This window comes from Tenebrio molitor, chromosome 5, assembly GCF_963966145.1.
Source record: "Tenebrio molitor chromosome 5, icTenMoli1.1, whole genome shotgun sequence".
Taxonomy (NCBI): Eukaryota; Metazoa; Arthropoda; class Insecta; order Coleoptera; family Tenebrionidae; genus Tenebrio; species Tenebrio molitor.
The window spans coordinates 5,918,378-5,944,058 of NC_091050.1; the positions used below are offsets into that span (position 1 = coordinate 5,918,378).

General features: G+C 33.5%; 8 protein-coding genes across 14 annotated transcripts in view; 5 read left to right on the top strand and 3 right to left on the bottom strand.

Moving 5' to 3' along the window:
- LOC138131559 (tyrosine-protein kinase transmembrane receptor Ror-like) overlaps positions 1-329 on the top strand; it is a 52,176-nt gene extending 51,847 nt beyond the window's left edge. For 2 of the 3 annotated variants that reach the window (XM_069048625.1, XM_069048627.1), the window contains one exon: positions 26-329. The gene's annotated coding sequence lies outside the window, so the exon portion shown is untranslated. The remainder of the gene's footprint in view (positions 1-25) is intronic. The other variant, XM_069048626.1, reaches the window with a different exon arrangement.
- Tpr2 (Tetratricopeptide repeat protein 2) lies at positions 324-3,326 on the bottom strand. Its single transcript, XM_069048634.1, has 3 exons — positions 3,185-3,326; positions 762-2,065; positions 324-705 (listed from the first exon to the last, which is right to left on the bottom strand). Exons 1-3 carry the CDS (start codon positions 3,250-3,252, stop codon positions 596-598), a joined length of 1,482 nt encoding a protein of 493 aa, XP_068904735.1. The 5' UTR covers positions 3,253-3,326; the 3' UTR covers positions 324-595.
- On the top strand, positions 2,544-4,299 carry LOC138131565 (uncharacterized). Its single transcript, XM_069048635.1, has 4 exons — positions 2,544-2,703; positions 3,358-3,650; positions 3,704-3,930; positions 3,980-4,299. Exons 2-4 carry the CDS (start codon positions 3,389-3,391, stop codon positions 4,241-4,243), a joined length of 753 nt encoding a protein of 250 aa, XP_068904736.1. The 5' UTR covers positions 2,544-2,703; positions 3,358-3,388; the 3' UTR covers positions 4,244-4,299.
- Positions 4,241-5,230, bottom strand: mRpL10 (mitochondrial ribosomal protein L10). Its single transcript, XM_069048636.1, has 4 exons — positions 5,174-5,230; positions 5,092-5,121; positions 4,533-5,039; positions 4,241-4,484 (listed from the first exon to the last, which is right to left on the bottom strand). The coding sequence occupies exons 2-4, from the start codon at positions 5,111-5,113 to the stop codon at positions 4,282-4,284; spliced, it is 732 nt and encodes a 243-aa protein (XP_068904737.1). The 5' UTR covers positions 5,114-5,121; positions 5,174-5,230; the 3' UTR covers positions 4,241-4,281.
- LOC138131562 (uncharacterized) lies at positions 5,039-8,954 on the top strand. Of its 3 annotated transcripts, none has more exons than XM_069048630.1 (7): positions 5,039-5,575; positions 5,712-6,029; positions 6,078-6,366; positions 6,419-6,673; positions 6,723-6,885; positions 6,935-7,135; positions 7,207-8,954. In XM_069048630.1, the coding sequence occupies exons 1-7, from the start codon at positions 5,549-5,551 to the stop codon at positions 7,232-7,234; spliced, it is 1,281 nt and encodes a 426-aa protein (XP_068904731.1). In that variant the 5' UTR covers positions 5,039-5,548; the 3' UTR covers positions 7,235-8,954. The 3 variants fall into 3 exon arrangements, with proteins under 3 accessions (XP_068904731.1, XP_068904732.1, XP_068904733.1); XM_069048631.1 differs by having other exon boundaries at positions 6,422-6,673; XM_069048632.1 differs by having other exon boundaries at positions 5,769-6,029.
- Acn (apoptotic chromatin condensation inducer acinus) lies at positions 8,323-13,320 on the bottom strand. Of its 3 annotated transcripts, none has more exons than XM_069048620.1 (7): positions 13,159-13,320; positions 11,600-13,067; positions 9,807-10,434; positions 9,403-9,577; positions 9,135-9,309; positions 8,894-9,015; positions 8,323-8,840 (listed from the first exon to the last, which is right to left on the bottom strand). In XM_069048620.1, the coding sequence occupies exons 2-7, from the start codon at positions 13,065-13,067 to the stop codon at positions 8,718-8,720; spliced, it is 2,691 nt and encodes an 896-aa protein (XP_068904721.1). In that variant the 5' UTR covers positions 13,159-13,320; the 3' UTR covers positions 8,323-8,717. The 3 variants fall into 3 exon arrangements, with proteins under 3 accessions (XP_068904721.1, XP_068904720.1, XP_068904722.1); XM_069048619.1 differs by having other exon boundaries at positions 9,807-10,437; XM_069048621.1 differs by lacking the exon at positions 13,159-13,320 and having other exon boundaries at positions 9,807-10,437; positions 11,600-12,470; positions 12,569-12,837.
- A 188-nt stretch (positions 13,321-13,508) lies between these two features.
- TM9SF2 (transmembrane 9 superfamily protein member 2) lies at positions 13,509-17,269 on the top strand. The gene is made up of 5 exons (XM_069048623.1): positions 13,509-13,958; positions 14,014-14,582; positions 15,639-15,945; positions 16,002-16,460; positions 16,511-17,269. The coding sequence occupies exons 1-5, from the start codon at positions 13,812-13,814 to the stop codon at positions 17,012-17,014; spliced, it is 1,986 nt and encodes a 661-aa protein (XP_068904724.1). The 5' UTR covers positions 13,509-13,811; the 3' UTR covers positions 17,015-17,269.
- A 691-nt stretch (positions 17,270-17,960) lies between these two features.
- Mccc1 (Methylcrotonoyl-CoA carboxylase 1) lies at positions 17,961-22,301 on the top strand. Its single transcript, XM_069048622.1, has 10 exons — positions 17,961-18,120; positions 18,298-18,487; positions 19,184-19,401; positions 19,453-19,834; positions 19,881-20,064; positions 20,667-20,867; positions 20,921-21,042; positions 21,363-21,663; positions 21,716-21,909; positions 21,963-22,301. Exons 1-10 carry the CDS (start codon positions 18,092-18,094, stop codon positions 22,272-22,274), a joined length of 2,133 nt encoding a protein of 710 aa, XP_068904723.1. The 5' UTR covers positions 17,961-18,091; the 3' UTR covers positions 22,275-22,301.
- The last annotated feature ends 3,380 nt before the right edge of the window (positions 22,302-25,681 follow it).

Below are 25,681 nucleotides of genomic sequence, written 5' to 3' on the forward strand. Positions count from 1 at the left end.
AAATCTTAGTTATTCACATTTCTAGATTTCAGAACATTATTTCGAAAATAGATAACAGAAGAACGGAAGACGAGAAAATCAAAATATGTGAAAGATATAAAAAAACTGTAGAACCCGTGGAACTCACCAGATACAAACCGACTTGTCCTGCACATAAAATGAAGGCTAAAAGTGAAGCTAACAAGAAAAAAATAGGCAAAAAGAAAACATCCACCAAGAAAGATCAAGATCAAGAAGGATCATCACAATCTTCGCCCGTATCTGGGGGGCAATGTCAACTTGTTTGTAAATTAATTTAAAATATAACAATAAAACACTATAAGAAAGTATTATACATATATTAAATTTACATTTTGAACGATTTACAATTATGAAACAAGAAAACTTGTGCAGTCTTCCTCAAAATAAATATTTAGAGACAAAACAGGCTCGATATATTAGGAGCACAATTCAAATGGTTAGAACTTAGAATTTGATGTTACGTTGGCTAATCTATAGCACATTTTAATAAATACTAAAGACGAAGGCAAAAGGGAAAATATGGAATGTGGGAAGGTTTCAGAATATGACTTAGATGTTATGTAGATTCCGTTACCTAACTAAACTGGAAGGCGAATCCTCCAGGGAAACCTCCGCCCAAGTTGAAATCGTTACAATTATGCGCTTGACTAAAGAACGTTTGGAACACTTGAGTTGGATCAATATCTGTAAATAAATACATGGAACACCATTCAGGTGCAAAAAAAAATATATACCAATACCTGACATTCCACCTTCAAAATCGTCCATATCTTGCCCACTATCGTACCTCGCTTTCTTTTTGGGATCTGATAAAATTCCGTAAGCCTCTCCTAACTCCTTAAATTTCTTTTCTTGGTCCTTCTTAACGGCATCGGTCGCGTTTGCATGTCTATCAGGATGCAGCATTAACGCTTTTTTTCTGTACGCTTTCTTTATTTCACTTTCTGACGCATTTCTCTCCACACCCAATATCTTGTAGTAATCTTTACGTTTCGATTTTTTCAGGGCGAATTTGGCGTCCTGAAGTAATTTACGATGTTCTCGGCTCTTGTTAAGTTTGCACACCTTTTCATAATCTTTCACTGCATCCTCATATTCACCCAAATCCATGTAGCAACTCGCCCTTCTCAGGAGAGCTTTGAGGTAGGTGTCGTCGAGTTCTAAAGCTGCTGTACAATCTTCTACCGCCTCTTTAGTTTTGGCAAGCCTGTGCTGGACCGTGGCACGATTGAAATATAATTTGGCGTTTGCCTTTTTGTTGAGAGGATCTACCGCTAAGGCTTCTGTGTACAAAGCGAACGCTTCTTGGAAACGGCAGGTTTTGTACGCTTCATTGCCATTTTCTTTTGTTTTTTTTAGTTCTTTGGCTTTCTTGTATACATCCATGGCCTTCTTGTGATCGGGCGCGAGCCGTAAAACTTGCTGAAAATGGTTGAAAGCGCTGTCTAAATTATCTTCGTAATACAAACACATTCCTCGGACGTAGATGGCGTCTGCGTTGGTTTTATCCAAATGTAAGGCGTTGTTGGCTATTTCTTGTGCCTCCTGATAGCGTCCCAAAAACGCCAAATATTCGGCTTTCGTGATCTTGTAACGGGTGCAAGTTGGAGCTTCATCGAGGCATCTGTCCATGCAATACACGACCTTCCTGAAATCCTTCTTGCGGTTTGCTTTGGCGGCTTCTTGTTCAAACTGTTTAAGTTTCTCGACGGATCGCATTTCATTGTTAATATTTGCGTTTCGGTCAAGATCGTTTATTTGTTTGATGGCATTCTCCCCCGTTGTCAGATCACCGAGGGCTATGGCGCATTTCAATATCCGAACGTATGCTTTGGTGAAAGTTGGATCAAAGTGGATACATTTGCGAGCATCCTCCAAGGCTTCCTGGAAGTTGTTCAGCATCATGAAACATGCGGAACGGTTTGCATAATAGGAGGCTGTGTTTGGACATAATTCGATGGCTTCTGAATAAAGATTGAGGGCGGACCGATATTGTTTAACTTTGTATAATTGGTTGCCATTTTCTTTTTTTAACTCTGCCAATCTGCAACAAAGCACTACGTTCACAACACGATAAAAAAAATGATACCGCATCGATAATTGAGTCGTTATATCAAAATTTGGTGTCAGACGTACAAATGGGGAACACTGAATTAATGAAATAATTAAAAACCGAAACAGAGATTTTTTATGCATGCATTGAATACAGAAAAAATTGTGGTTTGAAAAAAATCATACAAAAATAAAATAACTATGAAATTAATCTTTATTAACATTAAAATATTATACATATTTTTAAAACTTTCTGAATATTTTAATAGAAAATATGCAATTCGTTTCCAACATTCAAGAATTCATAAAATTAATTAGCGACTCCTTCATGAATTACGGAAATGGTTCTGCCGTTCTATGAAAACACGTTATCATCGCGCGGGAAAATCTAATTACAATTTCCTGATTACATTTTACAAAAACAAGGTGCATTTATGTAATGGGTAAAATAACTAAAATACATTTTCATTGAGGTAAAATTTTATAGTTGTTTTTCTAATAGCGATTATGTGCTTGTTTTAAAATGTGGTGATATAAAACCGCAACATCAAAACCGCTGTGAAAAAATTCCTTTTAATTCTAGGGAAACAATAACTTACAATAATTCTTCAAGAGGCACTTCCATTTTCTGTAAGTTCCTAGAAGTTTGGATAAAATATTCATAAAACGACGAAAATGTCAGGATGACAGTCTATTTAAATCTCAAAATAAATATGCCTATTGATCAAAGATTTGAAATCAGTTAAGATAATATTTGGATGATATCGGTAATCAACGAGAGTTAAAAAGAGCATTTTTCAACTTCAATTCCGACCTAAAATAAACTTTGGCGTGCGGGGGAGCTTAATGAAACGTTCAAGGTGTATGACCTTTAAATTAAAAATACCGCACTAGCAGCTTTAAAATTGACTCTGGGAATTTGGCTTTGCTTAAAACGCGCAAATAAGTAGGGCGAATCGAATAATTCAATCAATACAATTCATTGTTAAAAATAACGAATGTGACTTGGTGACAACTTCTGTCAACAAAGTTAGAAGAGAGCTTTTGTAATACTCCTCACAAATTGAACTGGTAATTTGAGCAAAAATTACTCAATATTTTCGACACTTACTCAGCTGGATTTTTTGGAATTAGGATATCGTCGTTTTCCATAATAACATCTTCGCCAAAATCTGCCATCTTGCACCACTTGTGAAACGAATAAGGCCGATCTGTAGGCCGAACGAAAAAAAACGGGACTGTGGCGCATGCGCACAAGAAGTATTTGTTAATCGATTGTTCTAGATAACGCGGCAATTTTTAAATCAATCGCAAAATGAACCCAAACGCTTTTGACAATTTTGCTTTAAATGACAATAAATACGAAATACAAATTGAAAATTACCAACTCCAGCAAAAGGAAAGCGGCAGTTTAGAGAGTGATGAACATAGTATGGAAGATGAAGAATATTTGGCTTACAACGAATCCAAATTACCAATCATTGAACCACATATTTGCACGTGGGATTATATGACAAAGTCCGAAGTGAAAACACTTCTGGAAATAAAGAGGAAAAGTCGGAGGCGAAAATTTATAGGTAATTATGGAATGAAATGATCGTGGCGCGACTCATTTATTAACTACTTGTAGAAGAAAAATTCAGCAAAAAACCAAAAGGGTTACCCAGAATTCTATTTAGAGAGCTGATATACACGGTCACGAAATTTTGTAAAAGATCAAATTTTAATTTGGAGCAAACGGGCGCAGTGTTGTCACAGTTTTATTTGACTCATGTGTTTTTCACAAATTCATTGAATGTTGGCGCCGAAAAACTGTATGAATATTTTAAAGAATTGCAGCTTTGTCATTCTCTTCCAGTAAGAAAAGTATTCTAAGTCATATTTTATCATTCTGAAAATGTTACAGTTTCCGCCGCAAAGCATCAAATTATTCAACTTGGAAGAAATCAAGAACATCATGATATATTTCTGTAAATTGTACTTACGCAACTTACCAATCATTCGCTTTACCAGCCTGCCTAACTTTACTTTACGCGCAAATTACGAACTTGAACCTGAAATACTTTTAGGAAAAAAGAAAAAAGGCAAAAAAGGTAAGAAGGGTAAAAAAGGTAAGAAGAAAGGCAAAAAGAAGGGTAAAAAGGGAAAAGGTAAAAAAAAGAAGAAATAGTTTATCAAACTCATGTAATTAAAAATTATTTGAATAATTTATTTCTCTTCTTCTAATTGTTTTATTCGTTCTTGCAGCTGTGAAACTAGTGTGTTTTGATGAGAGTTCAATTGTTGTGTTAATGTGCTTCCTGCACTGTTTAAAGTTTGCACCAAAGTTGCCTGGGCTTCTTGCAAATTTGGAATTAAATTTAATTCCATTATTTCATCTTTATTGATAAATTTACCCTCAAAAATGGCAGCTAAAAAAATTATATGAAATAAGAAAATTTGTTCAAAAACGTTCATACCTAACAAAACCAACTGTGGGAACTTTTTTGTAAGTTTCAATAACTTTTTAATTTCTGGTTCAGGGCTAAATACTGTTACATTTTGTGAAACATAAAAATCTAAAACTGACTCATATTTAGTATTTTCTAATGCCAACTTTAATGTTTTTTTTCCATAAGTCCTAAAGTACATGTTCTCTTTCTTAAACATAATTTGTGCTTTGAATTGCTGATCTGATTTCATTGGATTCACATGATAAAAGGCAACAAGTCGCGATTCATTAAACCGATTTCTTAGTTCTTCAGCTATTATTCTTTGAAATGGATTATCAACTTCTTCAATCATTTTATCTTCATATTTATTACACAGCTCTATAGGTTTCTTATCTTTATTAGGGTTTAAAAAGTATGGCTGCGTTAACGCTACATATCTCGCTCTTTCAAAATGAACTGGTTTTGGTCGCTGAATATTTATTTTTCCTCTAAAACGTTTCGCTTGAATCAATGGGAAAAGACGTTCCAAAAGAACTAAAAATAAGATCGGCAATAATAACATTAACGTTAGTAAGTTATGTTATACCCCCTCGTGTGGCTAAAGCCATTGTGACGTCTATTAACAAATAATTATTAATATAAAATGATTTTTTTAATAAATTACATACACAAAACTGGATGTCTGTCGAAAACTTAACCTTATTCGTGTTAGCGGCGCACTGTCAGAAAGATTTAAAAATTGTAATTTTGGTTGCATAGGTTAAAGGGGTTAGAAAATCAATAATTACGAAAAAAGTATACAGCACCTTGAATCGTGCGATGAATTCTTGAAGGTAATAAATAAATAATAGAGTTTTAATTTTTATTACGTGATGAAACAGTGAAAAATAAGGAAAGTTTCTGAAGGTTACGGTATTATAGACGTTTATGTCGCTTGGCAACTTACAGCGACGTCCAGCGTCCTTAGCGTCGTAACATACGATGCTCTATCGCGAGAAGAAAGGTGAAATCCCTTTTTATCCTAGTACTAGCAAAGAATATGAATGAAGTCCAATTATTTCAACGTGCAGGTGAGCTCTTTTTAGGAGTCATAAAATTTGCGTCAGTCATTAATCCAGAACGGAAGGATGTTCACAAATCGATATTCCTGAGCACTTCCACAATTTTCCATATGAATTATTAAAATAAAGCGAAAATAAATTTTAGATAATTACTTTATTTATGCTATCGTTAATCCCATGGCCGGGACCTACCGTTTTCAAGATATCCTGTCCAAGAGATAATGCGAGGATTGTGAGAAAAATAATACAAAGTAAATGGATTCCGATTTTGGAAAAGTACAAAGTCACTTTGCCTATAGAGTGTCCATTCCATCCGACTCGCGATATTTTTGGACCTCAGCAAGCAGCTAAACAGCAACATAGGCCCTCGCAATGGACATGTGGTCTTTGTGGCAAATCTTTTTTTGAAGAGAAATATTTGGACATGCATTTTGACAATCGTCATAAAGGATATATTAATATGGTACTTACTATTCCAGTTTTATCGTAAAATTAAATAATTAAATCTTAGGCCGAAGATGCCGTGTGCCTTGCGGACTACTGCGACATTATGAGATGTGACGTTTTAATAACGCAAGATCCCAAAACTGTGTATCCCGATACCGTTAATACAGATATAGAAATCTGGCGTGAAGCTTCGTCCTATACCAAAGCCCTGACCACGTCCGGTCCAAGAGAAGTTGCTAAATACACTTTTAAAGATGGAGTTTATCCTCATCTGCAGAAAACATCTAAAACTTCAACGAAACCGTCGAAACATTGCCAGAAAAATGAAGCACCAGAAGCGCCTAACACCAATGGTAGTTTTTAGAAAGAAAAAGACATTTTTGAATTATACACCATACTTTTTAGAAGAGCGCCATTCAACTGGCGATGAAGACAAGTTGCAAAATAGTTCTAACAATATGTGCCAGAACGATCTTGTGGATTCCGCGCTACCTGCACCAGACAACCGTCAGCAGAGAATTGCGGAACTCCAGAAACTTAAAGCCAATTGCAAGCCTGAAGAACTACAGAAGATTAAAACGAAATGTGAGATTTTAGTTCGGGACTGTATTGGTAGTTTATTAATTCAGCTTTCGTTGAAAGATTTTAAAGAAGTCGAAGGTAGGCAGACACAGTGTACTTTTACGGAAAAACGTTTGTTTTATTGTAGACGAATTAAACAGAGGCGTCTGTTGGTATCTGACATGTGATAGGTACTGGGAAGATACGCAAAGCGACATACGCAGTTTCCCTTGGGGTTTGCTCTGTATGATCATAATGGTTCTGTCTCTTGGAATCTGCATGTGTTACTACATTATTTGGGTACTTTTCGAGTAAGTGCAGTTTCAGTCCTTCGATCGATTTTGTTGCAAAAAATTTTAGTACCGATGACGTCAGCATTGCCAGTGCTAGCATGACTGATAGATCGACGCCGTCCCCGGCGCATGTTCACAGGCAGGAGCCGCAACAATCCGCGGATGGTCATCAGATTTACACCGAAGACTATTATCTCGCTCCAGATAAAGATAACGAATACATATACGTAACCTATCCACCTGACTTGAAACGAAGGCTTTTAGAGAGGTTTGTTCTTTTTTATTTGTTAGCGTAGCATCAGTAGAATTAATCGTAGTTATATTTTTTACCTCCTTTAGCTGCTACAATCGAACTACCCGCTTGTGAAATATAGTGTGAAGAGATCGTTTAGCTCAATTTTATATATGTAGATTATTTTTATTTATTTAGCACTAAGAATTACAGTAATATGCCAGTCTCCATACTGAAACATTCCAAAACTGTAGATAAAAATTTACTAAATCGTATTAAGATTTCTTAATATTTCAATACATTTATATTGATTAACGATTAATATTTTTTAGTAAATATTCTACATCTTTAGGGCTTTAGGCAATAGATTGGTAGTTGTAGAGGGTTCAGATGGGAATTCAGCTTAATATCGGGCGCTTCAAGAACGCAGTGTCACCGTTATTAATGTATCTTTTACACATTTATTTTAAACATTTTACCGTCGCAAATCTATGTTAATTGGCACGAGATTTGTTTTGAATATCTTTTTAAAATTAAAGAAACAGTTGTAGGTATATTTATCTCGCAAAGTGCAAGTTATTTATCAATGTAGAGATTATACCGAACCTCAACACGCCAAGGCGTTAAATTACCACGTGTACCATTGTTGCTTTTTTAAATAATCGTGTCACTATTTAATTTTCCTTTCTGAACCTATTATCTGTAGTAAAAACAATAACCTTATAGACATTAAAAATGTGGATAAAACTGAACAGTAGTAACTTGTTCTAAATATCTTGTGATTTGTTAGTGTGAAAATGAAAATAAATTTCTCAACGCTTGCTGTCTCGTTCTTTAAATTTTAATTAACTTCAGAAATTAATGAATGGTAAAAATTTGTTTTTTCGCATGTGAAATCTGACGAGGTTGCATTTTCGCAGTTTTTTCTTAAATTTGTTGGAAAGATGAGCTATAACAAAAACTTCAAGTGAAAGTGAATAAAAAAAATTAATACTTGGTTTTTAGAAACTTATTTCTTTATCATATCGTAGGTGAAATCTGATGTAGCGGTAGTTTCGCACCTTGCCGTTTTTTTCTATCACAAAAATGTATATATTCCATATTTAAATAACTTTTGTACTACGTTATTATGCACATTTTTAAGCAATCCAGTAATTAATGTAAATTTGCATTCCAAAAATCATGTTCATATTTATAAATTAAGGTGTAATTATATTCCAAACTCATAATAAAGATTTAATAATATTGATCAAATCTATCATTTTACAGCAACTTTTTATCGAAAAACATTCACGAAATAATACAACACGTTCTGAACAGTAATTATTGTGTGAAACGTTACTACCTTCACTAAGTGTAAGTTATAGCTTCTTTAATTCATAGTCCCTCGTTGAACGGAACTGTCAGTGTGAAACCTAAACTGAAAATCCTACAAAAAATAGGATTATCGTCATTTACTCATCATCAATCAAACGAAAATAAAAAAAATCTACTCATAAGGAAAAAGGGAAATTAAAGCAAATAAAAATATCTCTTGGAACTAGGAAAATCACTCACTCATTCATTACTGTCAATCACGCAACAAAATTAAGTTTATATATTTTCTTTCCTGTAAAAGTTAATCATATCTACGACGAAACGCCCCCCGCCCTACGTCTCTTCCTTTCATTCGCGAATTTTCTTCCATTCGCCTCTTGTGTTCCTCCATGCGGATCAGTCGTTGTTGCTGCTTCATTGTGATCTGTGGAAAAAATTATTACCGTGTAAGCGTTTACCCAGTAACTACTGACATACCTCTTCAGGTGATAAAGGTTGCCAATAGATGCTGGGAGTCGCTTTAGTTTTTAAAAATAAATCATCCATCAATTTCTGTGGGACGGACTCTTCAACTTTCCTCTGTTTCCTGCTCATAAAATCTGCAACATAATTAAACCATAGTAGTATTCAGTAATATTCAATCAAAAAATACGTATTCTTGAATGATAAACAAACTATTTAAAGATTGCATCCAAGATTTTCGTAACATAATAATTACCATCAGGTGGAGACGGTGACCGTTTATGTTTTCGATTTCTTTCCCTGCTCCTGGATCTTTCTTTGTGCATATCTTTCTTGCCGATGTCCCATTCTCTCACTGGACCTTCACTCCTCTTCTTCTCGATCTCCTTTGGAGGTTTCTCTTCATTCCTACTCTTGTTTTCCACTGGTTCCTAGGGAGGGTTTAATCGTAAAATAGGAACTTTTTACAGTTTAAAGGTTAATAAATATCAAGTTTCACATAAAACTGTATTTACGAGAATTACCAGGTTTTCCTTTGTCGAAGTTTTCGTATCTGGAACAGTAACCACTGGCGGAGGAGCGGGTGGGTTCTTCGCATTTTGTAAATCTTCTTCCGTTGCATAATCAATAATCAACTTTTTCCCATTTCCAATGGGCCACTGAACTCCATGTAAAGCATTTCTTGTCGCCTCCGCTTCTCTGCAATTGCGATAAAATAACTGATGCAGCAATAGTATATTGCACTAGTTATGAAAGTCATACTTTTTTCATGAATTCGCAGTTTGATTAACGAGGGCGGCGCCCGAGTAGTTGGTATTTGACAATAAATTGAATAAAATGATAAAAAGTACTACGTTCATTACGATTTTTCGTTAAAAAGTCAACTTTAATAATCAATATGCAACAAAAAAAGTTATGCAGTACTTACTCTTGAGTTTCGTATTGCACGTAACATTTAGATTTGATTCTGTCAGTCCAAAAACCCTCTTCTTGTATTTTTCCCGTCCGTTCTAATAATTCCTTCAATTGTTTCAACGTGAACGGTCTCACAAGATTTGTGATATATAGAATATTTGAAGTGGGATTTTTGGCTGGACTTGGAGGTGGCTTCAATTTACTCGCCGTGTCGTCTACAATACTAATTTTTCGATTGAACGCTATAATATTCGAATTATCTTCACTGTCTTGAGTGACTGAACTGACAGAACTTTGCTTTTCGTACGACGGTCTTTCTGAGCTGTCTGATTTGTACTCAACAGATACTTTGCGTTCCAATTTTTTTCCGGACGACTCAGTGACAGATCTTCGTCGTTCTTTTTCATTGTCTACGTTGAGATCGGGCTCATCCGGAAAATCTATTGAAGGCCATACAACCTGAATACTTTCAAGGTCGACTTTAAATAACGAACTTATTAAATTTGTACTGTTTTCCCATTTGCGTTTGCTCTTTGAAGGTTGTATATGGCCAATGTTGGTATGATCCTGAGTCTCTTTAGAATCTACATTAACATACTCGTTACAACGTTTGAGTTTTCTGCGAGGATTTCGTTCAGTTGCTGCTGAAATTCATAATACTGAATATAAAGAACTTTACGAAAAATGCATATTTCCTATTACATATTTGATATTGAAAATTTTTGTTTTGTGAATTTAAATTTTTACTCATAAAAATAAACAACTCAAAAAAACATTACAAAGTATTAGGATGATATTATGAGTTAACAAAAAATTAATGTTGTATCACTTCAATAAATATTCAATAGAAATGGAAATAGACTGCAATAGTATACCAGGTGTTACGGAAGACCACGTAATAAATTTAACTACTAATAGGACTCGTTAAAAAAAAAAAATGCATTCATCATTTTTTCCGCAAATTCTTCCAGAGTTAAAATTAGATATAATTTGAACCCTAAAATTCATACCCGTTCATGTGTTTACACATCCATTGATAACGAAGCGCGAAAAAAGAATTACTACTCGATTAAAATACTCGAATGAAAAACAGTAAAAACTAGAACAGCGATCGTTCTTTCATCAAAAAACTGTAAAGTTTTTATCGCACAAAAACATTTTCACTCACTCTTTCGTTTCAATTGATGATTGATTATGAGCGAAGTGGCAAATTAGGGGTTAGAAAAAAGTAAACAAAAACATCCAATTACAAAACAGATCAGTATGTAAAAAATGTTTATTTTAAAGTGGTGATTAAATTTATTACGTGCACTTCCATAATACCCTGTATTATACAACAAATTATGAAAGTCAAGTCAACTTTTTTTCATGAACTTGCAGTTTGATTAACGAGGGTGGTGCCCGAGTTAATCAAGCAAATGAGTGAAAACAAAGCGACTTTCATAACGTGTTGCACACATTTTTTAAAAAAGTACTACTTTCATAATCAATATGCAAAAAAATGAATTAATGAAACAAAAGGTCACGTTCCTTCCTGTCCTCTGTTTAAAATACATAGATTTTGTGTTGGTTTTTGCCGGTTCAATAACGTAACTTGAACAAATTGCGCGTCACGGAATGGAATTTTTCGAAATAAAATCGACCTGTGCGAGCGATTTTCTTAAAAACATCACATAACGCTGTTATGAATTTTGCTCCAAACTTTATGTTCACAATGTACATAATTGTTTGAAACAATTTCAACAAATATGCTTTCAATTAAAAGTTTAAATCATTAATATTGGATAAATAAAAGGGAAATCATACCACTATTTTCCTGTTGGCTTTCTTCTACAATATTAGCCAGACATGCAGTTTCTGTTGAAGGTTCACTACTCTTAGCTTCTAATTCTGTGACATTTTCAGATGAGTTCACAGATTCTTGCAATTCATCATCTTTTACTGGAATAGATTCTTCAACTTCTTGCATAACCACATTTTCTGATATGTCTTGCTGAGGTTCAGTTTCTGTTATGTCTTCTACACTTTCTTCTGGTAATGATTTTTCTTTCCCATCTTTTTTAATTTCCTCAGTATGTAGTTCTGTAGTTTGGTCATGATCATCTGTTGTTAATTCTTGTCCACTGACCTCTGCAGTTAATTCTTGTTTATCAGTTTCAGGATGTTGCAAGCATTCCTCTTCTAACTCTTGCTTTTGCTCAGTTTCTATTGGTTCTACATTTGGAAGCTGAGGCTCACTTTCAGTTGTTTCTTCTTGAATTGTTTCATGATTTGCTGAGTGATCTGAAGTGTTGCTACTTTGTTCTTCAGTAACAGCTTCTTCTCCTTGTATTTCTTGTTTCTCATCACTTGCAACTTGTTGATTTTCTTCAACATTTTCTTGGTCTTCAATTTTTTGTTTTTCATTACTTGCAATTTTTTGGATGACACTAAGAGGTTTGTCATCATCTGACTCTTTATTTTGCATGTCATCTTGAGACTCGGTCATGGTTTTAGCGACTTCTGAATTCTCTTGATCATTATCAGAGTTATGACCAACATTAGTTGTGGTTTCCATGTTGATGTTTTCTTGCCTCTGGATACTCTCGTTAACATTTTGTATATCGTCGACATCGACCTTGTTATAGTCATTCTCATTATCAACTGGCTTATCGATAGAGGGTGACTGAGGCGTCACCTGTACATTTTCAGAAATTTCATTGTTCGTTTGTATTTCAGGCTCGCTTAAGTGCGGTGACTTTTCTATTTTTGATTTATGTTTACCTTTAGACTTACCTTTACCTTTCTTCTCTTCCACATCTTCATCACCTTCTTGACTAGACAAACCGTCGTTTCTTTTGAAAGGAGATCCGCGTGAACGAGTTCGTCTTGTAGACGATTTATCTTCAGAACTTGTAGCATCATCTTCAGTTTGACTATTGGACTTACTACGACGGGTTTTGGTTTTATCTGGTGAGTCAGGAGACGGTCTCGTCAAGCAAATCTTCAGTTTCTGAATCTCTCCTTTTGGAGTATCTTCTGAAGATGTAACTTTCCATACAGGTTCTTCTGCTGTTTCATCATCTGTAGGAGTGTGACTCTTGGTTGTCGTATCGGGTGTTTCCTCAACTGGTGCACGCTTATTCACTGTCAATACTTCTTCCTCTGAATCGCTTGATTTTGACGGGGATCTTTTCCGACGCCTTGATCGTCGTGTTTTCGGGGGTGTTCCAGTTTCTTTCGGTGTTTTATCCGGAGTTGCTTTTTGGGCGTTACGAGTACTTTTGCGTCGCATCTTAAACAAAATAGTAAGTTAGGTTATGAGGTTAAAAACGCCATTGAACGGTAAAAGATGACGAAAACATTCATTATCTAAATTTTATTACCTTGACAAAGCATACGGTAACGCAGACAAATATTTCTCTTAAAAATCAATTAACTTCTACTCATTTTTATTAAATAAGTCGTCAAAATTAACTTTTGCACATACAAACGACGCCACTTTCAATTAACAATCAGAAAATGCCGCAACATGGCGGATATATTTCAGCATTGCCAATCTAACGACTTAATTTTGGAAAAAAGAGGTAGCGATTTGATATAAAACACGTGGAATTTTTTATTTCAAAGAGTAATACCATAATTTTTCAGTAATAATTATGAACACATGCCGGTTTTCATTCAAACAAGTTCAGGATTTTGTAAGCAAGTTATTTTTGACTCGGAATTAGATTTGATTAGATATTGGTAGTTCTGGCTGTAAGATTGTCAAAACGCAACATGACTGTATTGTAAAAATTTGTGAATTTTTCCTATCAAAACTGCTACAACCAAATAAAATTCGTTACTGTACAACATTTTTGGGTAGTTTTACGCACTTTACAAATATTGAAATTAGTCATCAAGAATCAAAGACCCAAAACGTTGTAAATATCTTTTATCAGTAATTTGTGTTGGTGACGTTTTCGGTTTTGAGTAGGTGATTTTAATTTGTTATCGGTTTCCTCACATTTTTTTTAATGAACGTTGAAGTGATTTAATGGTAAAAATTAGGCCCAGAACGATGTGTTTAACAAATTTTTTATACGTATTATTGTTCTGGCATGTATCAAACGTTCAAGCCTTTTATTTACCTGGTTTGGCGCCTGTAAATTACTGCCGGAAAGGCGAATCAAACACGTGTAAAGTAAGTGTAATCTTTCGGATATTAGTGAATTTGTACAAATAATGATAATTTTTAGTCTGAAGTATTACTGTATGTTAATCGATTGAATACTGAAGAATCAGTCATTCCATATGAGTACAATCATTTTGACTTTTGTCAAGCTCCTCCAGATAAAAAATCACCAGTTGAGAATTTGGGTCAAGTAGTGTTTGGAGAGCGCATTCGGCCATCACCTTACAAGCTTGAATTTATGAAAAATGTGACATGTGAGGTGGTGTGCAAAAAAACATATTCTGGGGATGATTCTGCAGCAAATCGTCGTTTAAGTGTATTACGAAAGGGCATTAGTTTGAATTATCAGCATCACTGGATTGTTGATAACATGCCAGTTACCAGTTGCTATGATACTGAAGATGGGAAACAGTATTGCACTACTGGGTTTCAAATGGGATGTTATGCAAGAGATGGTAGAGATACTTGCATTAGAACACCTGATAGACAAAATGCCTACTATATTTACAATCATGTTGACTTGATAATTACATATCATTCTGGAGAGCAAGAGGAATGGGGTATGAAATTTAAGAGCAATGGTGGCAGGATTATTTCTGTTAAAGTTGTACCTAGAAGCATTGATCATAAAGAGTAGGTAGCATTATTAATGACATATTTACTTCAGTCATTTAATGTGGATCAACAAACTGTTATATAAATTTTAAATTAATTGCTGAGATAGTATATCAAAAATCTAATCAATTTCTAAATTTTTTAAAGGAGTTATTTTTTTATCTAATCCTTGATAGTACTTTTCAACTAATTCTATATTAGTTGAAATCATGATGAACATTGAATACATACAAGAAAATAAAATATAAAATTCGCCGCAAAATTACCGCATACTGTGTAAAAACTTTAAAAAAGCCTTTAAGTTTAAATTTTAATTGATGTATTATGAAACTTGGTTTTTAATTAGTATCGCATAAAAACCTTAAGATAATGCAAATGTTCATTTTTGATTTCAAATTGGCAGTGAAAAAAATTGTAAAAATGAATACGATTAATTTTCTAAATTATGCGTTAATTTTGCGGCGAAGTGTAGTATTTTGTACAACTAGTTATGAAAGTCATACTTTTTTTCATGAATTGGGAGTTTGATTAACGAGGGCGGGGCCCGAGTTGATCGAGCAAATGAGTGAAAAAAAGAGACTTTCATAACGTGTTGTACACGACATTTTTTTGCATATTGTTGTCAGTTGAGAAATTTGACCTAAAAGGACTTATGCAAAATATTAAAAAAAAAACAGAAATTCATTTAGCTATTCTTTGACAGTTAATTCAATAAAATTATTTTTTAAAGTACTACTTTCTTTACGATTTTTCGTTAAAAAAAGTCAACTTTCATAGTCAATATACAAAAAAGTACTTTTCAGTAATATCCATTATTTTATAAAAATTAACAATTTAAATATAATCAACTAAAAGCGGAATTTTTAAGTACATAAAAGATCAGTAGTTGTTATGTGTTTTATCAAATGATTTCTAAATCATTTGATAAAACACATTAAATTGATGTTGTTTCTGTTTTTAGTTCTTAAAACACAGATATGTATGTAATTTTAAATTTTGCAAAAAAAATGTAAAGGTTGAGATAAATTACCTTTAAATGCGCAACCCTAAACCACAATTTTTTATTGATTTCAGCACGCTCGACTGTTCTCCTCAAAATACAAAGACTTTAGAGTTGAAAACCGCACTGAAATCGAATGAAAAGTACGAAATAACTTACACCTATTCCGTAACTTTTATTCAAAACAACGCTGTAAAGTGGTCCTCACGATGGGATTATATTTTGGAGTCGATGCCGCACACGAACATTCAGTGGTTTAGTATTTTGAATTCACTCGTGATAGTTTTATTCCTGTCTGGAATGGTCGCCATGATTATGTTGCGAACTCTACACAAAGACATTGCACGGTACAATCAGATCGACAGCGGCGAAGACGCACAGGTTTGGTTGTTTTGCTTTGAGCCGATTTCAGTTTTAAAGTTTTCATATTTAATTAGGAAGAATTCGGTTGGAAACTCGTCCATGGAGACGTCTTCAGGCCACCGAGAAAAGGAATGGTACTTTCAGTATTATTGGGTTCGGGTATTCAGGTATTTTGTATGACCCTGGTGACTTTGGCTTTTGCTTGTCTTGGTTTCTTAAGTCCTGCAAATCGAGGAGCTTTAATGACTTGCGCGATGGTTCTCTATGTCCTGCTCGGTTCACCGGCCGGATACGTGTCAGCCAGGATATACAAGAGTTTCGGGGGTGAAAAATGGAAATCGAACGTTTTATTGACTTCAATGTTGAGTCCTGGCATAGTTTTTGGACTGTTTTTCATCATGAATTTGGTTTTGTGGACTAAAGGAAGCTCCGCAGCAGTGCCTTTCAGCACTTTACTCGGCCTACTTGCACTGTGGTTGTTGGTGTCGGTGCCGCTAACATTTGTAGGCGCATTCTTTGGATTCAGGAAACGAGTAAGTATTGCTAAATTGAAAGGTAATTTTTTAAAACTGAATTGTTGCAGGCTCTCGAACATCCCGTAAGGACGAATCAGATTCCACGCTTGATTCCAGAACAGTCCATTTACACTCAACCAGTTCCTGGAATTGTAATGGGAGGTGTATTACCCTTTGGGTGTATTTTCATTCAACTGTTCTTCATTTTAAATTCGATTTGGTCGTCACAGATGTATTATATGTTTGGTTTTCTTTTCTTAGTTTTTATAATTCTAGTGATTACTTGTGCAGAGACAACAATTCTTTTGTGTTACTTTCATTTATGTGCCGAAGATTACCATTGGTGGTGGCGGTCGTATCTGACGTCTGGGTTTACGGCAGTCTATTTATTTTTATACTGTTGTCACTATTTCTTCACAAAGTTGCAGATCGAAGATGCTGCATCAGCTTTCCTATATTTTGGTTATACTTTGATTATGGTATTTTTATTTAATTTGTTAACAGGTACGATTGGATTTTTCGCTTGTTTCTGGTTTATCAGAAAAATCTATAGTGTGGTTAAAGTTGACTGAAGTGGTACTTTAATTTTATTGTGATTTTTACCAACTGAATATTTAATAACGTATTTATTTTACGTTCTCGTTACGTTTAGTTTCAGTTTCCAAATTATTCTTTGAAGCACACGAATTAGCAAATGTATATTTTTAATAACAATAAGAACATTGATAATAATGAAAACTTAACTCACGTCTAAATCTTGTGATGTATTAATTTTGTGTATGCGATTGTAAAATATATAATACATAGAAATAAATTTTATTGTATAATTTAGTATTTTATGTAAGCAAAAATCTGTGTCCCTTGGAAATAAAGGATTGCACAATTACAGAAAATATTTTTCTGCAGGTTTGTTTCTTGAACACATATGAGGCTTTTTCTCTCTTAAATGATAAAATATTAATTTATCAAAGAAAAAAAAACAAAATATGACACTTGTATTTGCTCCAAGAAATTCCACATCAGGGATTTATTATTCAAAGTTAAGGAGAATTCAGTGACTTTAAGACAAAGGTCTTGTATGGTACAAAAAATGTTACAAAATGCATGTACAAAAAAATTATAAGCTGTTCTGCAATCGCAAGAAGCTCAGCAAACTACTTTTAAATCACAAATAAAATGGGGAAAATAACTCCTATCCACGCGCTATCACACCACTGTCAAAAAATGTGTATCAATTTATTTTTGTTGAAGTCCATGAAGATTACTTTTTTAATCACTTTAACTGAATACCGTGAGGAAGAGGGCAAAAGACTTTCGAGAAGCGTTTTGGTTTATTACTTCTACTCATCATTACACAATATTACTTATAGATATTCTTATTTTTTAAAAATAAAAAACAATGAAATATTTTACTTTGCGGAAATGGGCAAAAGTTTTACTGTTGAATTATGATTTGCAAAAATTTTATTGAATGGATTTATTTTTCTAATGTTAAGGTGTTATTTGTACTGCTATTCATAAAAAAATATTTTGTCAAGGATGAAGGTCAACTCAGGCCAAATTGTTTCTTCATTGATATCAGTATCAGTCCGATAAAAACAGTTTTTTCAGGCAGAACTAATTAGTTGTAATATTACAATCAAGGTAAAATGTCCTTTTGGATTTCACTTTCAGTAAAGTAAGTAAAATTTTATTGCAATGACTGGGCGGATATGACATGTTGTAAATGCTTGCCATTATGTGTTTTATTTGGTTTACTTTACATGTAAACAGGTTTATCCATTTGGGATAAAATATTTGTACAACTGGATCGATTTTATTGTAGTTACATAAAATGTTTTTCTCCTTTTGGCAGCACAAATCTACTAAATTCAGGTGTAAAAGTTGCACGAAGATGGAAGAGCACGATAAGAAAGATAGATAAATTGCTTATAGCAAATAGAGGAGAGATAGCTTGTCGTGTATTGAGGAGTGCCCAACGGTTAGGCGTGAGGACGGTGGCGGTTTACAGTGAAGCCGACGAAAATGCTTTGCACGTTGCTCAGGTGGGTAAAGTATTAGGACCCGAAACAAAATAATATACGCACTTGCTTTTTTAAAAGCAAATAGAATTCATATATACTTGGTGATTATGTAAAAATACATTTTGAAGTGGTGCTTTGGTTTTTTCGATAACTGCGCCTACCTATTTTTTTTATACAATTGTTATCGTAATTTTGTAAAACAAAAACATATGTAATAAGAAAAGTGGTTAAATTATTAAGGTGATGTAATTTGTTGCTTAAGTTACCATTTTATGAGAGTGTGAAAATCGTTACATATTACTTAATAATTTAAATTTTTTTTTCTTTTTATAAGATGTTTCAGATGTTAAGTGGATAATTGGGAAATTAATGGTGAACAGTTTACTATTAAACAATCTCATGCTAAGTTAATGTTTTAAAACGATTGGAATCTTTTGATTTGTAATTAACACAAGAAATAACACTCTTTTTACAATTAATCATACGAAATATTTCAGTGTTAAGTCCAGCTAAGTGTATTTTTCGCACTAGTAAAAAAAGCAAGTCTAGAATTTCTTAAATAAAACAATATATTTTATATAAATATCATCAGTAGTGTGGCTAAAAAAATATGAAGACGAATAATGTTTTCATTTTTTTTTAGCTACAGTACTGTGATGATATTCAGATAAAATTTATTGATTAAACTGTTACTTAAATTTTTTTCATGTCGAATAGGCCGATGAAGCATATAAAATAGGCCCTCCCCCGGCTATTCAAAGTTACTTGCGTGGTGACAAACTTTTAGAAATAGCTCATAAAACCGGATGCCAAGCGATCCATCCAGGTTACGGTTTTCTTTCCGAAAACGTTGAGTTTGCGGAAAACTGCGAAAAAAATGGAATTATTTTTATCGGACCGCCAGCATCTGCAATTCGAGATATGGGAATCAAAAGGTAAATCTCCAAAAACCGCCTCTTGTAAATCAACATTTCGAGTGTTTTAAGCAAATCGAAAGAGATAATGTCCGAAGCTGGCGTTCCCATTATCGAGGGTTACCACGGCGAAGATCAGAGCAAAGCAAAATTAAAAGAAGAAGCTCTAAGAATCGGATTTCCAGTTATGATAAAAGCTGTCAGAGGAGGTGGCGGCAAAGGAATGAGAATAGCCCTGAGCGAGTCAGAGTTTGATGAGGCCTTAGAGTCTGCAAAAAGTGAATCGCAGAAAGCTTTTGGAGATTCTGTGGTACTTCTAGAAAAATTCGTAGCGGAGCCGAGACACGTCGAAGTACAAGTGTTTGCAGATACGCATGGTAATGCTGTTCATTTGTTTGAAAGGGATTGTTCGGTACAAAGACGACATCAAAAAATTATCGAGGAAGCTCCTGCGGTACTGGTTTGTTTGTGTTGTTGCTTTTTTAATTTTTTAATTTTAGCCGGGATTATCTAAAAAATTGAGATCTGAACTAGGTGCGGCCGCCGTAAGAGCGGCCAAGGCAGTGGGTTATGTGGGGGCTGGAACTGTCGAATTTATTTTGGATAGGAGTAGCCACAGCTTCCACTTTATGGAAATGAATACCAGGTTGCAAGTGGAACATCCAATAACAGAAATGATTACAGGTGATTAACTGATTGTTAATATGATTGCGGAATATTTTTTTAACGAGTTGATTATCGCGTGCTTGGTGTTTACCAGGAAGTTAAACCGCATTATTTAACATTTTTCATCATAACACACCTATTATGCATTTCTAATAACAGGTAAAGTATACCTATTGTCGAAGTTCTTCAGTGTTGTAAATTTGGAATTTCCATCTGATATTAAGATACGAGTATTTTTGCGTCAGCAGTAATTAAATGCATTGTTGAATTTTTTAATATCTTATAAATGTTACCTATTCATAATACTAATAAAATCACGGGAGGAAAATTTCTAAAATTGTGATTTTGCAATGAAAAATACTTCATTCTAATATATAATTTGGAAATTGAGACAATATTTGCCGATTGTTACGTTAACTCCAATTGAGAAACTGAGACTTTTGGACACGACCTCTTTTGGTTTGTTTAATATATTAAATACCATTAATGTTTGACACTGGGTAAGCACAAAGCAAATAACTTTTTCCTTTTGTCTTTGACACCAAATTCTTAAGACACCGAATTCTTAAAAAGAGTGTGATAAGAATTACGATCTGAGATTTAACTTGTTAAATTTTAAGGAACTGACTTGGTCGAATGGCAGATTAAGGTGGCTCGCGGTGAAGAATTGCCTTTAACTCAAGAAAAAATAACACTAAACGGTCATGCCTTTGAAGCTCGAATTTATGCGGAAGATCCAAGTGGAGGATTTTTACCCGGAGCTGGAGTCTTAACTTACTTAAGTGCTCCTGCGTTTGGGAATGATATCAGAATTGAAACTGGTAATGACGTTAATGATTTCTATGGACTACATCTAACAAATAATAATATGCAGGGGTCCGAGAGGGAGACGAAGTATCAGTTCATTACGACCCGATGATAGCGAAATTAGTGGTGTGGGGACAAAACCGATCAGAAGCTCTTTTAAAATTGCAATCACTTCTATTGCAGTACAATGTATGTATTTTTATCATTTTGAAGTATATAATTTGTTTATGTAAATATTTAGGTAGGTATACTTCATCCAGCGAGAGATTGGGATATTTTAAATTATAGGCTTGTAACCCAACACTACAAAATGCACTAGAATACATTAATTAGAGTATAATTTCAGGGGAAAAATGTTACTGCTTGAAGGATATATTTCAAATTTTACGTGCGCTGGGTACTAGTTTCTCTACGTAGAATTTAGTGATTTTTATGTCAACTAATCTCTCGCTGGACAAATTATACAGAGTTTATAAATGGAAAAATAATTAAACAATGTCACATTGTAGGTTGCAGGTTTAGAAACCAATGTTAACTTCCTGTTGGACCTTGCAAGACACCCGGAATTTATGTCCGGAAATGTACATACAAATTTCATTGAGGAAAACCGGGACACTCTGTTTAAAATTAAAACTGCAAGTGAAACTCAATTAGTTCAAGCGGCGTTAGCTGTGGTACTAAGAGATGAATTAACTGATATAGGGAAGGCTGTTGACAGAAAGGATCAATTTAATCCCTTTGTTGTGGAATCTGGATTCCGATTAAATTATCATTTCGACCGCGATATCAAGTTTCGATTTAAAACTGAAGGTTTCAAAATATCCAAGCAGGAATGTCAACAATCTTATTTTTTAATTTCCAGAAATTGTAGTGAAGGTAAAATTTTTGGATAATAACATGTTCCACGTTTCCGTTGATCAAGGAAAAACTTGGAGTATAATTCAAGGGGAGCTTTTCAAGCAAAACGACAAACTAGTCCTGAAGTCTACAATTGATGGTATTAAAAATCACGTGAATATCTTTTGTGAGGATGATACGATTACAATTTTTGATAATGTAATTTTGTTGAAATTTAATTAGCAATCTTGATCCGAAATGATGTTTTGTAGAGTGGCAAAGTTGAGTTTAATTTGGAAAAACCTTCGTTTCTGGCTCAACAAGAAGAAGAAATTTCATCTGCAAATCTATTGAATAAAGCGATTGCCCCAATGCCCGGTGTTTTAGACAAAGTCTTGGTTAATGTTGGAGATCACGTCAAAGAAGGAGATTCATTATTTGTGTTAATAGCTATGAAGATGGAATATGTCGTAAAAGCAAACAGAGATGCTGCAATTGAAAACATTTTTTTCAAAGCTGGAGATAATGTCCAAAAAGATGTTACCATTATGCAATTTAAAGAGGATTGTCAATCAGATGTTTGATACATTCAATAAAGATTTTTTGCAATACTTATTTGTTTTTAAAATGTGTTAACAAAGTTTAAAACAAGTTAATTGTGGATTTTCTAATTTTATGATGTTTTAATAAAAGTCAATCATTTCAGGTTTTTTAACGTGACGCATTTATTGTTGTGATCTTAGATTTTGTATCAAGGACGTATAATAGATGATGCTTATTTTGTTATTGGTATCGAGTTATAAGTGAAATTTAATAATACACTTCTTGGAACTCGAAAATTCTGGGCGTGTATTTAAATTTAATTTAAGATAATCTAGGAAGTCCATGTAATAAATTTATCCACCAATAACTACTCGTTAAAATAAAAATTTTTTTATTTATCATTCTTCAAAACAGAGTTAAAATTAAATATAATTTGAACCCTAAAATGTGTTTACACATCCATTTATAACGAAGCACGAAAAAAAATTACTCGATTAAAACACTCGAATGAAAAACAGTAAAAGTATTAGAACAGCGATTGTTCTTTCTTGAAAAAAATTGTAAAGTTTTTATCACACAAAAACATTTTCACTCACTATTTCGTTTCAGTTGATTACTATCCCATGAGCGAAGTGTCAAATTAGTGGTTAGAAAAATGTAAAAAAAATAGATTAAAAAAAAATCAATATGAACAGTTTATTTTAAAGAGTTCCATAACACCCTTATAACGTAACTAAAGGTCTACATTTATTTTATAAAATGTTACTGATAAATAAAAGAATAACAGTGCAACAATGTTATAAGAATGTTTAAGAAGCAAGTTCTTCAATTACGCAGATGAAAACACTAGAAACACGATTGATATATTTTTTTATTGATGCAGTGACAATGAAGTTCCTGTTTTATTGTTATTATGTATTACCACTTACGATCACAAGTGCAAATTAAGGACAAATAAGTAATTTCGTCGTAAATTGTCTTTTGGTGAATAGTGATACTATGCATGATTTCGATTCTAGAGCACATTCAGTTTAAAATATGTACACTGGGTTGTTAATAATTACTTTTAATATAAGTTTAACTTTTCAAATTGTGGTTTTGTGGTTTCTACTCGAATGTGATATACCTATTCAGACATCGTTATTAATTTATGGTTCTACTCAGATACATTATTTTTGCAAATTCTTACTATTCAATACGGTTTGCTGTATGTTATAGCCGGATTAGTTCTCTTCAAGTAGGTTTACCTGCTACGAATTTTTGTGGAATCTAATAATTGAAAATCAATGCAAATCATTGCCCTGTTAAAGACAAAGGAAATAGGAATTCAGATCATGTGTACCTACTCTAATTTTTTACATGTTTGCATGACATCATATTCAACGACATACCTACTGAATTATACAACGTGTCTCAGAAATAAGGACATTAATTTTAACTGTTATAGAACTCATTAGGTAATAGCAACAATGTATTTAATTTTTTTTTCCTAAACCTTGAAGTTATCCAATTAAAATTATTGAAAGATTTGACACAACTTTTGTTTCCCGCCTATGAGGATTACTTGCTTCGCCGATGCCGATAAGCGGAGAACAATAAACAAATGCAAGAAAATGTTCACTTGTTTTTTGCTAACTTAAGCACAGCGACTAACTGCTGCGCCCGTTACTGTGACCTATAATGATAAGGGTGGAAGAGAAAAAAGAGAATCATATGGTAGATATGAAATGAAAACAATTTTAATAACAAATATTTTAAATTGACCCTAATGAATCGCCCATACCAAAAATAATGAAAAAATCTCTTCTAAAATTAGTGTATTAATCCGTAAAAATTCTCATCAAGTAATCACTCAGAGTAATTACTAATCATTACACGAAGTGACCTGACCTGACCGCCGTTATTGTTAATACCTACAATAATAATCACCGACGAAATGATTCTTCCATTCTTTTTAGCATACCTCTGTTATTGTGAATTGTTGTGGCAGCATTTTACACCCGTTCACTTAAAACTTCAATTGTATCAATTCCGATCGAATATACTACCAAGTCCTTCATGTACCCCCACAAGAAAGCACGGAAATTCTCTAGACTCGAGGAGCCCTCCCGAGCCGACGCTTCAACATACGTCAACACAATATCTAAGTATTCACTATTCGAAAATAAACGCGCCATTTTCACAAAATTTTAGTTTAAATCACAGAATCACAGAATCAACATGTAAACACCTGCCTTGTGGAGTCGGATAAAACTAACTAACAATTTAATCCTCTCTACCTAGGCCGTAAAGCGAAAAAACTTTATTCTAAAAACACAATGTTTTGGGCTGATTTTACAAAAACTATTATGTCACCGTCTTGGGTCAAATAACTAGAAAATAGACAGCTCGTTAATTTATGGGAAGATAAAATAGATACTGAAATGAAAATTATATTTTGAAAAAATGGTACAGTGGAGAGCACAGAATTTCAGGCAGCAATTTACATGTCATTAAAAAAAAACAATTTAGTCTAAGCTTTATTGTCATAAATGTCATAATAATTAATTTTGACTGAACTGCAAAATAAACTGTCACAATTATGCACAATTATTTTATGTTTTAGTTACTGATTTCTAAAGTTTAACAAAGGACTGTTCAATTTTCGGAAAATCACATCTAAGCACTTGCAACTTTTCAGGATTGATGAATGCAATTTGTCAAAATGATTTAGTAGATATTTAAATTAGTTTATTAATACGTTTAGCACCTAAAGCCTGTTTCACAGCTTATATCAGTCAAATTTCAAGTCTGTCCGAAATTCAGTGCTCGCACGTTGTATACTTATTTTTAATTCTTCAGAAATTAAAATTTCAAGGATTCCTGTATTGCAATAGAATGATATGTAGATAAAAAGTGATCTTAATAAAGGCCAATGGAGAAAGGTCATAATTTTGCTACTATTGTAAATGCAGCAGCTGATAAAATAATTGAATCGATTTCGTTTCTGTCATCAACATTTTAAAGTGATATAGTCAGTGATTTCGCAAAAAAAACAAATATAATAAAAACCAATAGGCACGTTCAAATGCCATAGTGATTGATTATTAGACATAAATCGTGTTGATTCTTAATTTTTGATGACAGTTTTAATAATGCAAAGAATGATTACGTCCTTGATTGATGTCAGTTAAGACGTTCAAAGATGTGAAATACGCACGAACTATATCCCTACCGAATTTTTAAAGATATATTTTTCCTATCAAAGTTATTTATAAAAGTCAACTTACATTTTTTTTTTTTTAGAATTTGCGTCTCTGATAGGTCTATTATTGTATTCAATTTGGAGTCGTTTATGGTTATCTCTTAAAGCACTCGTAGTTTAATAGATCTCTAAAGGCGGCCTTACACCAAGGCAACAATTGGCAACACGTTGCCAATTGTTGCCTTGGTGTAAGGCCGCCTTTAG